The sequence below is a fragment of the Chamaea fasciata genome, unplaced genomic scaffold, assembly GCF_029207755.1.
Source record: "Chamaea fasciata isolate MVZ Bird 193981 ecotype frontalis unplaced genomic scaffold, bChaFas1.0.hap1 SCAF_4, whole genome shotgun sequence".
NCBI lineage: Eukaryota > Metazoa > Chordata > Aves > Passeriformes > Sylviidae > Chamaea > Chamaea fasciata.
The window spans coordinates 55,743,518-55,756,184 of NW_027094089.1; the positions used below are offsets into that span (position 1 = coordinate 55,743,518).

The window sequence follows — 12,667 nt, forward strand, 5'->3', positions numbered from 1 at the left end:
GGTTCAAGAAGAGTTTATTCACAAGTGGAGAGTACCTGACCAAGTGCTAGTATAGCTGCACGACAAAGTCGTTGATGGTACTGTCTATGTAGTCTTTCACTGTGGCACTTCTCTTTTGTTCTGTGGTAGCAGCTAGTAATTTGAAAATGGCATTTCACAGTCTTTAAAATGTAGTTCATAAAATGCTGGGAGCCAGGGAGGTGAGAATTGGGGAGCATAACTCCTAAAATCACAGCTTCTGTTATTGTTCCAAGTGGATGAAAATCAATTAGTGGGACAAAGAATTGAGATGCCAGGAAGCTTAATATGGAGAAAACAACAATTCATGCTTCAGTACAAACTGGATGGATGTGGGGATGTACATAATTACAGTGTACCATCAAAGCTGCAGCTCCCTGGTTGCTTGGGTTTGCCCTTCTCGGGTAGGAGGGCTTAGAGAGTTCTGTGTTTAGTGTGGTGGGAAGGAATGGACCCACAGTAGAGCCCCTGGAGTCTGTTGGGGGTGGATGTGGGGAAGCAGATAGGTCAAACTGTCCACAGATTTCAGCTGTGGCCCATAGAAAAATTGTAGAGTTTTGTTGTGTCAGACTTTTTGTTGTTTGAAAACTTTAGCTACTTTGTTGCTCTCAGCAGTTAAGCAAAAACTATTTCCAGCTACTTTGAAGTAGAAAACCTGGGGTGAAGGACGGGTCTTTGGTTTTAGCAGCTGAGAGAGCAGAACTCTCTCGTTCATCCTGCCATCTCCTTCATGGCTAGCTTCAGAAACGTAACCTTTTCTACTTCTGACTTAAGAACAGATTTTAAAGAAATATATAAACAGTTCTTTGCTATGTGGGTCAGAATTCATCAATAACTCTTTGAGCAGTAGTCAAATCTTATAACAGGAGCAAAAGTGTTGAGTTGGTGGCAGTTCCATCTCCTGTGACCCAGAGGATGCCAAAGCATATGTTCTTTTGGAGTGCAGTGAATGGCTTCTGACTAAAATTCTCCCTCTGAGAAAGCTTCAGTTACTATTATTATTCTTTGGACAGCTAAAATAGAAAAAGGGCTACCAAAAAGGCTCTTTCCATTTCCTTGACATTTACGAGGGAGAAACACTTAAAAAAAGAAATGTTAGTTTACAGAAGTTGGTTAAGGCACTAAGATCAGCTATGTACTTGAAATTTCTTTACAGTAGTCAGTATTATTAATTTTAAATTAGAAGCTACATTTCAATCCATCCCTAAACAAGGATTTTGTTAAATATTTAATCAATTTATTTAAATATCTTCAAGGACATGTATATTCTAACTGAAGGAGGAAGTCTGCAGTGTATTTTTTATTTTAGAAGAGTTGAGGTTTCTTTTGGTTGAGTCCATTTTTCTATGCATGTGTTCTAGTCTGAATAAATCAAACCCTGAAAATTGCTTTAATCTTATACTGACATAGGATTTTCTTCACAGTACTGCTAGGTTTTTTTTTTTTTATAATGCTTTTCAAGGGGATGCCCAGTGAACAGGATTTCAGTGTGTGGAAGTTTTGAGTCAGATTGCCCAGCCAAAGAGGGTTTTGTTCATAAAGCATGCAGTTTCTTACATAGGCGGTGATTTGAACAGAGTTGAAGAACCTAAATCCAGACTTTAACTGATATCAAGTAAATGATATTTTTTCATTCTCAAGCTTGCTGATGTCACTTCTAAAGCAATTTACCATTTGGCTTCTTAAACATGACATTTCAAAAGCTCCTTTTAGCTCCAGAACTCTATATGTAAATGGATTTGTGAAAGTTGCTTGCACTTTTATATGATTTGGCATTCTATCCAGATTTACGGATGCAAATTTTGTTTGCTTTTTGGGTTCCTGGCAAGATTACTTTATGCACTGATTGTGAATTACTAAGGTAGAAGTTGCAATTTTCCTGCAGTGCAGGCTTGACTGTAATAATTCCTGTTCTGTACTGTTTGGTCACCTGGCCTGTCCTACTGTCTCAGTTGGGGCACATTCTAGAAGGCTGTTTGGAAGTTTCTGGCAAAGTGCCTCATACTGTAAATTAGGCTTAATATTACTTAGCAGGAAATATGCAAATGCAGCCCAGACTGATGCTTCATTGTTTTTATATTGACATAGAAAGAAGGAGAACAGAAGTCACAGTTAAATGAGGAGCTTTGCTATGGCAGAAGTAGAAGGAAAGATGTAGAGCTGCATTATTAGGCATGGTCGTTTAAAGCAGTAAGCGATTGTCCATCAGAAAACATCAGATTGAGATACTGATTTTCACAGAGCTAGCCTAGTTTAGCATTACAACTAATGTTGACAACAAAAGTATTTCTAAAACTATGTTTGATGAAGAGGGTCAGGATGGCCTACCATGAGTTAAGTCCAGAGAGTTAAACGATGAAATGAAACCTATGACTGCATAATTTAAAATTCTGAGCTACAGTCTTCACTTAATCTGGGTTCAGTGCGTTTTCCTGAATAGCTAGTGTTCTCAGGTAGGGAAATATCAACCCTTCTTTCTTTTTTTTCATTTTTCTCTTTTTGTCTTTAGCCTTTTCAGCCATGCAAAGAGACTAGCTCAATAGGTTCATTTTTACCAAATGGAACAAACACACACTAAGTTGCCTTGTGACTGTTTCACTTCTTTAGAGAGCAAATGTGTCTGTGCAGGTTTTGCCTTTTTAATGTATTTTTCATCTATAAGAAAGATAGGCTGTTATATTTAGCTATAATAATAATAATAATAATAATAATAATAATAATAATAATAATAATAATAATTATTATTATTATTATTATTGTTATTTTTCTTTTTTTTAAACACAATCATGAATGAAAATGTCAGCTTTTCCTATAAGAGAGTTTTTAAAAATACATTTGTGTCCATGTCTAGCTACAGTATGCTTATTAAACAAACTTACTTTCATATGGTCATGAAGAAATAGGTAAACATTTTCAAGATGTGGGTTTTTTTTTTGAAAAACAAAAATGTTGGTATATGTAACTTATTTCAAAATAAACTTAGGTAAATGAGTGGAAAGTGAGTTGAAAAATTTGTCCACTGTAGTATTTTTCTTTAGATAAATATAGTCTGCTAATGTAAAACCATGCAACAACGTATGTTCTATATAATCTACCAGTAAAAGAATAATAAGAGTAAAGTATGAAAAACGCATGTTTATCAGACTTTGTGACACAGTTGGAAAATAAAATAGTATGACAGATGAACTATCAGCATAAATGCTACTGTTCATAAACTATTTAAATGCTACTGTTCATAAACTATTTTAACTAAGAGAAAAAGAAATGTCACTGGGAAGAATATACTCAGTGAAAATCTAGTTATGGATAATTTCTTTTTTGTTTGTTTTGGGCTTTTTGGTTTTGTTTTTGTCTTTCCTTGATAAATAGTTCATGTTTTCCTTGAAATCTGTGGAAAATTTATATTAGCAATTTAAACTCCTTGTTTAGAAGTAGACTTAAATTTTTTATAAATGATGAAATATTTTACTTTTGAAAATGTAACTAAATTACTGTTTACAGTTTGCTAACATATATATATATATGAAATGTCACTTACAGGTGCTGACCTTAAGGAAAGGGCAAAAATGCACTCAAGTGAAGTTAGTTCTTTTGTCTCCAGAGCAAGAGCAACTATTAATGAATTGGGTAAGTAACTTCTCCCTTGAAAAATGTTATTGTGGCTTTCACCTGAGAATGTTAGATCAGAAGAGTGGCATAAACATGCATAGTTAATTCTTGACAGGTAGTAGAGTATCTGTAACTGTGTAGTATCATATCACAGATATTGAGTTTGAAAGAACGTGAAGGGTTATTGAGTATATTGATAAATATGAATCATGGTACATTTATTCTTTTAAAATTCTTCAAATTGAGCTGGACTTTTAAAAAGAATGCTAGAAAAGCTATATCTCAACTGAAATAGAGGTGATTTGCCCAACTGTTTTCATAAAAGATGGATTGATAACATCAAAGTGCTTTAGAATTCAGTTTTTACTATTGCATTCTTGTGATTTGTACAATTAGTGCAGTCTAACACATTTTAGAAACATGTTAAACATCAGCTGCTAATTGAAATTTAGCTACTGAGGTCTTTTAAAATTTGTTTAATATATTTTAGTGTAGTAAAAGCTGTTAATAGTTTTGGATTTTAATCAACTTGTACCAATTTTTAACGATAGTAATTTCTCTGTACATTTTACTTTAGGAATTCACCATCAAGTAACTATATTTCTACATCTCTTCTGATCAGTTTAAATATAATTGCTTTTCAACAGGTTGTTGCCAATACAGTCTGCTGAAAAGAGAAGTGTAGTGTTCCAAGTTTTAAGGAATTAATTTTCTACATTTAAGTTCTATATAGAACATATTCTGTCACTTGATATTTGGCATACAACTCTGAGAATAAATAATTACTTGGAAAATTTATTCAGATGCATTTCCTTAAAAACTATGTCACATTTTGGCTTGGAATGTTATGAATGGATAGCCGGGCTTTTTTTTAGGTAAATGACAACCTGCTGAAGAATGAAACTTTGATTAGGTAATTCATGGAGATACTTATTTCCTGAAATGATTGTCATGTCTTTGAAGTGAAATAGACACTCATGGCTGTTTAAGTAAGTGAAATCTGAAAAATACCTAGAAGTGAATAGATCATTAATTTCCTGCAGCTGATACTGTATGTCATGCTAGTAATTGTCCTTTTATTGGAATGCCAAGCAAGTGGCAACAAGTTGTTCCATTCATTTTCTTCGTAAGAATTTTGGGAGGCTTTCTTACTATTAAGTAATAATTTTTTGAGCCTTCCTTGGCTTGAAGTTACTGGAAATACTAGCTGCTATTAGTGTTTAAATATGAGCAGCTGGTTTCAAGATTTTCCCATGATTAGTAAATAGTTTTATTTAATCAATTATTTTCAAATTTTTAAGTGAGAAAATTTCTAAAATCTGAAGAAATATTCGGATTTAGCATTCTTCTCTGAATGACTGGAAAATGTTCAGTTACTTGATGCTTTGTTTTCCCTCAGGGTTGAAAAAAAAAAACTTTGGGAAAAATGTTTGATTGCTTTCATCTTTATTAAGGTTTTTGTGAGAATATGTAACTACTGAATATGTGAGCAAATTTTCAGTGTTATCTAAAGGACTTACAGTGAATTACTTGCCTCAGTCAGTTTTACTAGACCATTCTCAGAGCCCAATCCAGCCTGGCCTTGAATGCTTCCAGGAATGGGGCATCCACAGCTTCTCTGGGAAACCTGTTCCAGTGCCTCACCAGCCTTACAGTAAAGAATTTCTTCCTAAAACCTACTCTCTTCAGTTCAAATCCATTCATCTTGTCCTGTTGCTACAGACTCTTATAAAAAGTCCCTCTCCATCTTTCTTCTAGGCACTCTTCAGGTACTGGAAGGCTGCAATTCTGTCGCTCCAAAGCCTTCTCTTTCCCAGGCTGGGCAATCCCAATTCTGTCACCCTTTCGTCACAGGAGAGGTGCTCCATACCTCTGATCAACTTGGTATTATAAACAACTCAAAACCTGGGTGTGAATGAGTGAATAAAATTCACTTAGAACCCATTAAAATTACAAAACACAGGGGGGAACAGCACTGGGAGTGTGATGGGACTCCTTCTGCCCGCCTGAGGCTCCGCTCACAAAACGGCATTTCTGTCTTTTATACACTGAGATTGTATTGACATCATTAATATTCATGAGTAGTTCTTATTTGTCCTTCGGCACCTCCCCCAGTCTGTAGCTTTGCCCATGTATGTACACTTAGTTCCTCCCAATGCCTGTCAGTCCGTCCTTCCCTGCATTTCATGGGTGGAGCCCTTCTCGTATCCTGAGTGGTGGCGCCATGCTACCTTGCCGGGCCTCCTAGCAACAAGTCCCCCACTCCCTGCCGCCTTTTACAAGGGGCAAATATTCTCCCTCCTTAATAGGTTTTTACAGCTCTGTCAGCCAGAGTTGCCAGGCAGTAACCACAAAAGGGGAGGGGAGCATTGAAGAGAGAACAGAAAAGGGTTCAAAACTATACTGGAACAACAAAGGTACACTGGAACAACAAAGGTACATGTCAAAAGAACTGTAAATCCCAGCAGAACTTCTCCTCCCCCCCCCCCCCCACTCAACAACTCCTCATTTGCATGAGCCAATCACCACACCTTATTCATAACACCGGTGTCCCTCCTCTGGGCTTACTGTAGAGCACACTCGCACCAGCAGGCCAGTGTCCATCCTGTGATGCGGACCCTAGAGCTGAATGCATTACCCCAGGTGGGGGTCTCATTGTGCCACTCTCTACATAAGGAAATGGTAGACAGTATCAAAAATGTATATATAGGAGGTTAGATTAGTTGGGTGCATAAGATGTCCCATTGTGTGATGCCCTAATGAATGGAAGTGAATATTAATTCTACAGCAAGTCAGAGGTTCTTAGGTTTTTGTTTTTATTCTTCTAAAGAGGTGATCTGTCACTACAAAATGTAATCTATGTAGAAGTATAGGGACATTGTATTTGCATTTGGTCGTTGCAATTAATCTGTAAATTGAAAATAACAATGGTCTTTTTCTTGCCCAGCAACAAGTGGGCTGTGAGATAGTTAACAGGGGAAACAATTTTCAAATTAATATTTACCACTGCAGAATGTTATGTAGCTAGGGAACAATATTTCCAATCTCCTATTTTGTTCTTTTTTCTATCCGAGTTTAATATTATAATCTCATTTAAAATGTATTCTACTTCTTGCTTTTCAGAACTAGGTCATATCATGTTTTGATAGTTGCATTTGTATTCAGTTGTGTGACCTAGTAAAGAGTTAGGTCTTTTAAACTATATTTTAACAAAGAAAACCATTAAGTTACCTTTGCAGATGAAATACAGTAAAGGTAAATTATGTCTTGAACAACTAGATAAACTTGGCTTTTCAGAATTTACATGCTTTGGTTTTCTTTAGTTTCTGTCAATGTCATTAAATTTAAAATCCTTACACTGCTTGTTTTGTAAAAAGCTGTAGTATCATTTTGGAATACAGCTGCAGAAGGGATTTTTCTGGAAATTAAAAGCATACTGCATTTATTTATATGGGAATAATTTATAACTTGCTTGCTAAATTTGGGTGAAGAAGTAAGACTGCAGTAAATATGACTTTGTGTATAAATAAATGCTTAAAAAAAGAGCTGAAAAAATTGAACAGAGCCACTTAGAGCTTTAAGCTGGGGAGTGGGAAAGGAAAACAACCTCTATTTTTAGCAGGAGTTGCTTTTGCTAAAATTATACCAGAATTGTGGAGGTTTGTTTGGGGTTTGAGTTTGTGTGTCTAGGGTTTTAGTACTTTTTTCTTTTTTTTTTTTTTTTTTTTTTTTTTTTTTTTTTTTAATAGTAGGAATTATAGGGCTACTTGTCCATTACTATATTCTGCCTTGAAGCACTTTGTTCCTGATGTAAGGCTGTCTTTACCCTCAGGAAATTGGGAGAGAAAAGCCTTAATAGATCTCTTGTAACTATGCACAGCAAGACAGGCCTGACTAAATTGAGTAAAATGACAGTGATTTCCAGAAGCCTTTTTTTTTTTGAGGATTTGAGGGGGGGGGGGGGGGGGGGGAAAACCCCATCATTGTGCATCAGATCTTCAATATATATTTTATAGTATGCCTCCTATTAAATCCATGTTGTTCTTTATACTGGCTGTGGGGTCAGGGCTTTGATAGTGTGTTTATGTTACCTTTTGGGACTTCAGTTGCAAAACAGACTGAGGCTATGTGTGGAGCTGAATGCAACAATCACACTCCTCAGTAAAAACACCATATTTAATAAAAATAAAAGCTGAAGCTGTAGAAAGAATTTCAATTCAGCAAATACATGTAATTACTCAAATTGACATTTGGCCCCAACCTCTATTAAGTGAGGAATACCACTGATTAACAAAGCTTTTCCAAAGAATGTAGGCGTAAGTGCCCAAATCCTATAAACAGGGAATAAAAATTGGAGACTGAACTTTCTTGGTTACTTCTTAAAATTAACGTATGGTCAGTATGTGTTTTTTTATTTCACATTTGGAGATAAAACACCTTAGTCATGGCCTGATGGAACTTAGATCTGGACTAAATTAAGAGTGAATTTTTAAAATAAAATACTAAGAGTACTTGTTTTCTGTTGGTCTTGTTGCATTATAACAAAACTTGCAGGTCTTTGTTGAAAACATTTGATTAATTTTCGTGCATAAGCTGTGATACAACTTTAATAGGTGCTGATATTTAGTTTATACATAATTCTATCATATATGGTTAGTTTTAACATACTCCATTTTGAATGAGATCATCCAGAATAAAAGCACCTTGTGGTCAGTTGCTTGCATTCGTGTTTTTTTATTTTATTCAGAGCAGATACAGTTCTATATTTACAACTTTTTTTTTTGTTCTTTGGTATTTTTTTCTGTCCTTCTGGCTTTCAGTGATCACCAAAATTTGCCGAAAAGGGCACACTTGTTAATCTTCAGACAAACATCTTCTTTTCAAAAAAGTATCTAGTTTGACTATTGAAGATTGCGCATAAATGCATTTTTTTGTGCTGCGTTATATGCTATGGTTTCATTTTGGGTGAAATCTGTCAAAAAGTGTTTTCAGAGGTCCCAAGAATGGTATCAAGATTATAAAAAATTTCAGTTGACTGCTGGTCTGCTAACTGCTACCCCACCTTCCCATTGTGAAGGCTTTTAAATAAGCAAGAATTACCATTGATGAGGTTGGTGCTGTGCCTTGTTTTACTGTTCAAATCTCTGAGGCTTCTGTGGAGCTTTGGTTAGCATTTTAAACCCTGGTTTAGTTGTGGACACTCAAGATTTGCCAAATTTACCAAATCCATCTCTGTTTGCAGCAAATAGATCTGGCCATCAAAAATGGAGTACTCTAGTTTGCAAATCCTTTGATAAGAACTGTGGATTTCTCTCTTAGGGGAGAGTGATACAGGCTATGAGTTGCATTTACTGGGAAGCAGAAAGAAATTTCAGATAGTTATAGAATTTGAAAAAGGACAAATTATAGAGCGGAGTCATGCTTAACATCCTGCCTCAGGCATCATGGTCTTTCTGTGTTGCTGACACTGTGAAATGTAGATTTTAGCACAGTATTTCACTTGCTGTCTTGTGATGTTGCCTGTTTGACTAAGTGTACAGCCTAACTAATACAGTCCCTGAGTGCCAGCATTCTGAGTGTTTTGCTAGGATCTTGGTTGTTTTCCAATGGTAGATTTATTTCTTATCTTGATATTGAATTAATTTAAGATAGCCTTTGACTAAGTGTTGTCTGATCCTGGTGCTGCTGTACAGCTGTGACAAAAATCAACATAACCACAGCAGTAGTTTAGTTTTTCTTTTGGTAGTTATTCCTAATGTTGTTCTGGAGGACAAGAGGCTATGCTCTGGACATGGCTCTTTAAGTTTCCTTCCACAAAGGTAACTGTACCAGAAGTAGGATGCTACTCACTCAGATGGTTTATTGAGATCAGCATAGCCAGTTTGCACTGTGTTAAAACAGGCCTCCAGTATCACTTGCTGTCCAGGGATTCCATTCCCTCTCCAGGGAGCCACATGTTTGATGTGTTGCTAACATCATCCTTTCCTCACTCTGTTCAGGTTTGAAATTGCATGTTTCAATTGCTGAATGGGAAAGAAATTTTGCTAGCCCTTTGCTTTGCCTGTCTAGGTCTCTGGCTCTGTTCCTTGAACAAATTGGTATTCAAAGGGTAGCAATTCCTTATATGGTACTGAAAGCATGAAGTTCCTCCTCTATTGAAGAAGTCCTAATATCACTGATTGGGCCAAGCACGGAGCTTTGACTTCAGGATTGTCAAGTCTTGTAGTGAATGCACCTTTTGCCTAGGTAGGCACTGGCTTGATGATATTACTAAGCTAGTGTTAAAAAAAAAGCTTATTGTGAAATGTTAGGGAGTGTTTCTTTTGTAGTGTTCTGTGAATGAACTGGGTGAAACTATTACTTGGTAAATAATGCTAATTTAGAATTAAAATATTTTAGCACTAGACTGGAGAATGTATTGTGTCAAACAAGAGTGTTAGTAATAATAGAGTATGTGTTACCTTCATACTGTAAATCAGACAAGTAGAAAATAAAAAAAATGAAAACCATATCTAATTTGATTCTCCTAACAACCAGAAATTATATTAGATACTATAGTTGTTTGTGCATATTATATAGAGCCTATAGTTTGAATTTTGTGTGCTCTTTAAGAGAGGGGAAAAAACTTGCATAGAAATAGAATGTAAAAAATGTAACTGAATTCATTTAACTCCTTTGTGTTTCATAAATTCACTGCTTGATTATGTGCTGTGCTGTTTTTGTGTGAGTAATAAGTTCTTAAATGTACTTAGTAAGAGTAAAAAATACAAGAAGTAATTTTCATTTTCTTTCATCCAAAGCTTTCATTCATTTGCACAGAAAGGGGAATCTGTCATCTAGTTTTACTTCATTATTGTCTTACTGAGGGCAGAATAAGACTGCAAGACGGAACATTAGTAGATAGGAAGAAACTGAAGAATCTGTTTATCAGACTGAGAGATGATTGAAATAGCCAAATGATTTCCTGTAGTACAAGAAAATCATGGAAGAGTTGGATACAGAAAACAGTAGCTGAAGGGTTTAATTAAACCACCTCTTTCATTCCCATTAGTTTCCCAGTTCCTGTTTCTATTATCAACAATGTAGAACACACTGTCTCTCTTGCTTGTCCATAATAAAGTACCAAATAGAAAATTTTAAAATAAAGAATATAATATTCTTTTATTAAAGTTGGAACTTTTTTTTTCAATTCAAAAATTCATTGTTTCTATGTTATGTATAAGAGTGAAAGATTAATGGAAGAAATTGGGAAATTAATAGGCTTGAGTGAGGTGCTTTAGCCTCTGTCAAAATAAATGGAAGAAAAACTTTATTCATACCTTTTGCTTAATTATCAGCTGTAATGTGCAGTAACCATTTTCATTAAAAAGCAAAATTTCTCTACAAATACTAAAAATATATATTTTTATGGAATTCTTTACTGTTATTGATTGTCTTCCTGAACTTTGAAGGTATTAAAGCAAAGACTGTAATGTTCAAGTCTATCAACATTTTTACTCTGTTAAGCTTTTTATCTAAACACAGGAATTAGAGGGTACCCAAAAGCCTTTCACAGTTATAACTAGCAAATGTATGGCACAGAATTCTTTATTCAGACTTTAAAATGTGGTCGTTTTTGCAGATGAATATATTTTTGAAACATATGGAGATATAGAAATTAATTGAATAATTACTTTATCATTATTTTTTCATTTATGAGAGGTAAAGCTTTGTAACATTTAATTACATGCCTTGTGCAAAAATGGTTTTACCAGTCTTCTTTACCCTGAAGTTCATGTAGGAAGATTTGAAAGTCTCTCTCAGCCGCTTTCAAATGTTGCTGCATACGCTCGTTGGTTTTCTTAGTGTTACAAAGTCATTGCCAAGGTTATATGCCATCACAATGTTGTTCTTCAGGAAAAGGTCCCCAAAAATGAAATCAAGATACAGTGCCATGTTGTAATAATTTTTCTGATTTCCTGTGACATAAATGTTAAATGTAATTTAACATTTGTAATTTAAATGAAATTTAAGTGTAATTTTGTGATCATAATGCTCCTAGTATAATTCCAGTTATCAGAACTTCGCGTGGACTGCCTCTACCTGCCACTCAACGGGCATAGCTTATGCCCTTTATACCCCACCCTTTTTTTAAGTTAAAAGGTCTTAGTTTTTATAATCAAGAGCCACATCACCAAGAGACATCAGGAATCTGAGTAATGAAGGTGTGGAAGAGAAATTTATTCTGAGCTACAAAATAAGAATATTTAGGTATAAACTTAATTATTTTAAAAACAAAGTAAAAATCCATTTCGAGTTATTATAGTTTCAAATAATCATTACTGCTGATTTGAAATTCCTATTTATGTCTGTGACCTTTTGAAAATTCTTCTATAACTTGTAACCAGACAACTTCGACATTTTGGGTTCTTAAAGAAACTCTGTAAAGTAACAGATCTCAAACCTTTCAATGCCGTTGTAGGAATCAGCCCAGAGACTTGCAGTATTATATGGGTTTAAGCTATTTTTCGTTGAAATATGCACTGAAGATAAATGGCATGTAAACAAGTGCATTGCTTTGTAATACCAGGACTGAAATTTGTAATTCTTTATTTGACATTCTCACTCTTAAGATATGACTCTTTTTTTCCTGTTTCTTGCTTTCCTAATGGGTGACCTTGAATCATGGAATCTATCTACACATTTGCACTTAGTGGTATTTAAACATTTTGGGGGCATGTGACGATTCTTTTTATTAATTTGAAGTCTCCCTTGTTACTACATTTAAATAAATGTACTAAGAAATGGGGAGGGAGCTTTCTTATCTGTAGATTAAAATTTGTCCTCTGGAGAGGTTCTGGAACAAAAGTGAAAACTGAACTACTACTGGGCACACAAGGGACATAAGAGTCATAAGGTGTAGTCATAAAGTGTAGTCAGAGGAGGGAAATGTTGCTTAACCAGTCTGACAATCAATGATGAAAAGAGTAGTTTGTTAGATAGAAAACAGGCCGTGGATATTGTCTACCCTGACTTCACTAAGGCTTTTGACAGTACCAAC

At 35.1% G+C, this 12,667-nt stretch overlaps 1 protein-coding gene across 2 annotated transcripts in view; it reads left to right on the plus strand.

The window, feature by feature from the left end:
- The window catches only part of AUH (AU RNA binding methylglutaconyl-CoA hydratase), a 111,331-nt gene that overhangs the window by 35,002 nt on the left and 63,662 nt on the right, over positions 1 to 12,667 (plus strand). For both annotated transcript variants that reach the window (XM_066181640.1, XM_066181641.1), the window contains exon 4: positions 3,559 to 3,645. In XM_066181640.1, the coding sequence (XP_066037737.1) occupies positions 3,559 to 3,645 (87 nt within the window). The remainder of the gene's footprint in view (positions 1 to 3,558; positions 3,646 to 12,667) is intronic.